Raw genomic sequence first — 3,132 nt, 5'->3', positions numbered from 1 at the left:
ACAGCTCACAGCAACCTCCAACTCCTGGGCTCAAGCGAGTCTCCTGCCTCCGCCTCCCAAGTAGCTGGGACCACAGGCGCCCGCCACAGCGCCGGCTATTTTTTGGTTGCAGCCATCATTGTTGTTTTGCGGGGCTGAGCTGGGGATTCGAACCTGCCACCTTAGGTGTACGTGGCTGGCGCCTTAGCCGGTTGAGCTATAGGCGCCCAGCCCATAATCCATATTTGCATTTCCCCAATTACAACAACCCTTTCAAGTCAGCCCTATTATTCCCATTTTACACATGAGGAACCAATGGACCTGTCACATGGCCATCCCACTGACTCTTCCCACCTGCCTCCCTGGCCACTTACCTGGAGCTCTTCCAAGTCACCCAGATCCAAGAACAGGTCAAGATCACAGCCATGGACATCAAAACTATTTATGGAAGAGCCAAAAGGATGGACCACACAGCCTGGATGCCAAACAGAGAATAGGGGTCAAGAGACATCAGGAAGGAAGGAAGTGGAAGAACATAATAGGGTACAAAGATGGAAAAGCAATCAAACAAACACTCTAGCCAATGGAGGACTGCAACACAGACATGAGGGAGTGAAGCACGGAGTAGGCTGACACAGCAGGGCGGTGACTCACCAGGGAAGAACTCTGTGAAGACCTCCTGCATCAGGGCTACCACGAGGCTCCGAAGCTGCCGCTCAGCCTCAGACAGCTCCCTCAGCCCCACAAGTTTTACCATTTGTGCCCCAACATCTGGGGCCTCTGCTAGTGCTTTGGCCAGCTGCTGACTGTCAGGGGCCACTCCTTTGGGGGATTTGGAGGCCGGGCTCTGGAACTCCTTCTGCTCCCTTGGCCGGACACGCAGACGATGTCCTCCCAGACGGTGCTGGGACTGTGATAAGATGGCCTCCCGAGCACCCATGTCCCCCATCTCCACAATGGCAAACACTCCCTGGCAAACCACAACAGAGGCAAGGTTGATGGTTTTGGAAGCAAGAATTTAAGCTCATGGTCTGACAGTAAATGATAATCTTTGAAATGGAGACTATACCAAAAACTCAGGAATATTTGTTTTTGTAACAACAGGGGAAATATTTAGAAAAGCAATTCACTCTTTCATTCCTATTCTACACATTTGATTCTCACCCCAGTCTGCCTCTAAAAATCTCATTTTACCTATTTTATTGTCCCCCTACTCTTCCCAATGCCATGTTCGCAGTTTACACTGTAGCAAACCTCCTAATTTGTCCTGGTTTAATTCCATCCTTCTATCATTAAGAATCCACACAATGAACACTATATAGTAAATATAAACACATAAACCCTAAACTTAAGAAATTTACCACCTGGCCAGGCGAGGTATTTCATACCTGTAATCCTAGCACTCTAGGAGACTGAGGTTGGTGGATCACTTGAGCTCAGCAGTTTGAGACCAGCCTGAGCAAGAGTGAGACCCTAGCTCTACTAAAAATAAAAAACTGAGGGGGTAGGCAGCACCTGTGCCTCAAAGGAGTAGGGCGCTGGCCCCATATGCTGGAGGTGGCGGGTTCAAACCCAGCCCCAGCCAAAAACTGCAAAAAAAAAACGAGGGAAGAAAATCACTTGAACCCAAGACTTTGAGGTTGCTGCGAGCTACAATGCCATAGCACTCTGTCTCTGTCTCAAAAAAACAAAAAAAAGAAACTTGCCGTCTAGGAATAAAAGCAATATGATAGCCAAGTTGCTAGATTTGACTGAGTTCAATGATATTCACTGGGCCTTTTTTTTTTTTTTTTGCACTTTTTGGCCAAGGCCGAGTTTGAACCCAACACCTCTAGCATATGGGGCCTGTGCCCTACTCCTTTGAGCCACAGGCGCTGTCCGGGATCATATTTTTTTAAAGGAAAAGTGGTAAAGTATTAGCAGGGGCAGGAAAAACATGACTGCTTAGGGGCAAAAAAGCAGTCCATATCCTTTTATATCCCTCTCCAGTGCTAAAACTAGACCCTCATCCTGTTTATAAAAAGGTACCTGCTGGGTGGCGTCTTGTGGCTCAAAGGAGTAGGGCGCCAGCCCCATATGCCAGAGGTGTTGGGTTCAAACCCAGCCCCCGCCAAAAACTGCAAAAAAAAGAAAGGTACCTGCTATAGTATCAAAACAGTGTGATACTGACATAGAGATAGACATTGAGAAGAAAGGAATGGGATGGGCTCGGCGCCTGTGGCTCAAGTGGCTAAGGCACCAACCATATACACCTAAGGTGGCAGGTTCAAATCCAGCCTGGGCCGGCCAAAACAACAATTACGGCTGCCACCAAAAAATAGCTGGGTGCTGTGTTGGGCGCTTGTGGTCCCAGCTACCTGGGAGGCTGAGGCAGGAGACTCGCTTGAGTTGGAGGTTGCTGTGAGCTGTGATACCACAGCACTCTACGCAGGGGGCCAGCTTAAGGCTCTGTCTCAAAAAAAAAAAAAAAAAAAAAAGGAATGGGATGGAGACCCAGAAAGAAACCCTTTTATCTACAGTCTACTGAGTTTCAACAAGGGTGCCAAGACCAATGAATGAGAAAAGAACAGTCTTAGCAACAAATGGTACTAGGACAACTGTATGCCTCATACAAAGGAATGATGTCAGACTTTTACCTTATACTGTATATAAAAATTAACAGGGGCAAGAGAGTCACCACTACATGGGCCTTACACCAAACAGAGCAAAGAACTGAGGTAAAGTCAAGGACAAACGCAGCAACTTGGAGATGCCCAGGCCAGCTGTATGACTGAGAAATCACCACTCACTGACTGCAGCTCAATATCAGGTTTCCAAACAAAGCCCCAGCTAGAATTAGGTGTCCCTTTACTTAGCCTTGTGTTTATGCATATTTCGCTCAAGAACCTTATTAGATGGCATCAGGAAGGGCAAGAATAGCAAATTCAGAAGCCTACCTCCTACCCATTTTTCTCCTCTCAATACCACCATCCCCAGCCACAGCTACCATTTGTTGAAAGTTTATTATAAACCAAGGAGTTCACATAAACTATTGCTAAGGCTCATAAGACAATGAAGAGGTATGTATTAGTATTTCCATTTTGAAACTGAAATTCAAAGAAGTTAAGTAACTTGTTACTGCCTCTCAAGTTTTGGTTTTTTTTTTTTTTTTTT

General features: G+C 46.6%; 1 protein-coding gene across 2 annotated transcripts in view; it reads right to left on the bottom strand.

Moving 5' to 3' along the window:
- The window catches only part of TUT1 (terminal uridylyl transferase 1, U6 snRNA-specific), a 17,722-nt gene that overhangs the window by 8,071 nt on the left and 6,519 nt on the right, over window positions 1–3,132 (bottom strand). For both annotated transcript variants that reach the window (XM_003798784.3, XM_012810639.2), the window contains 2 exons: window positions 634–949; window positions 354–454 (listed from right to left, as the gene is read on the bottom strand). In XM_003798784.3, coding sequence (XP_003798832.1) covers window positions 354–454; window positions 634–949 — 417 coding nt within the window. The remainder of the gene's footprint in view (window positions 1–353; window positions 455–633; window positions 950–3,132) is intronic.

Source organism: Otolemur garnettii, unplaced genomic scaffold (assembly GCF_000181295.1).
Source record: "Otolemur garnettii isolate 467f Iridium unplaced genomic scaffold, OtoGar3 scaffold00140, whole genome shotgun sequence".
Taxonomy (NCBI): domain Eukaryota; kingdom Metazoa; phylum Chordata; class Mammalia; order Primates; family Galagidae; genus Otolemur; species Otolemur garnettii.
The sequence above is the reverse complement of the archived record's forward strand: the minus strand, read 5'-3'. Positions and strand labels throughout refer to the sequence as shown.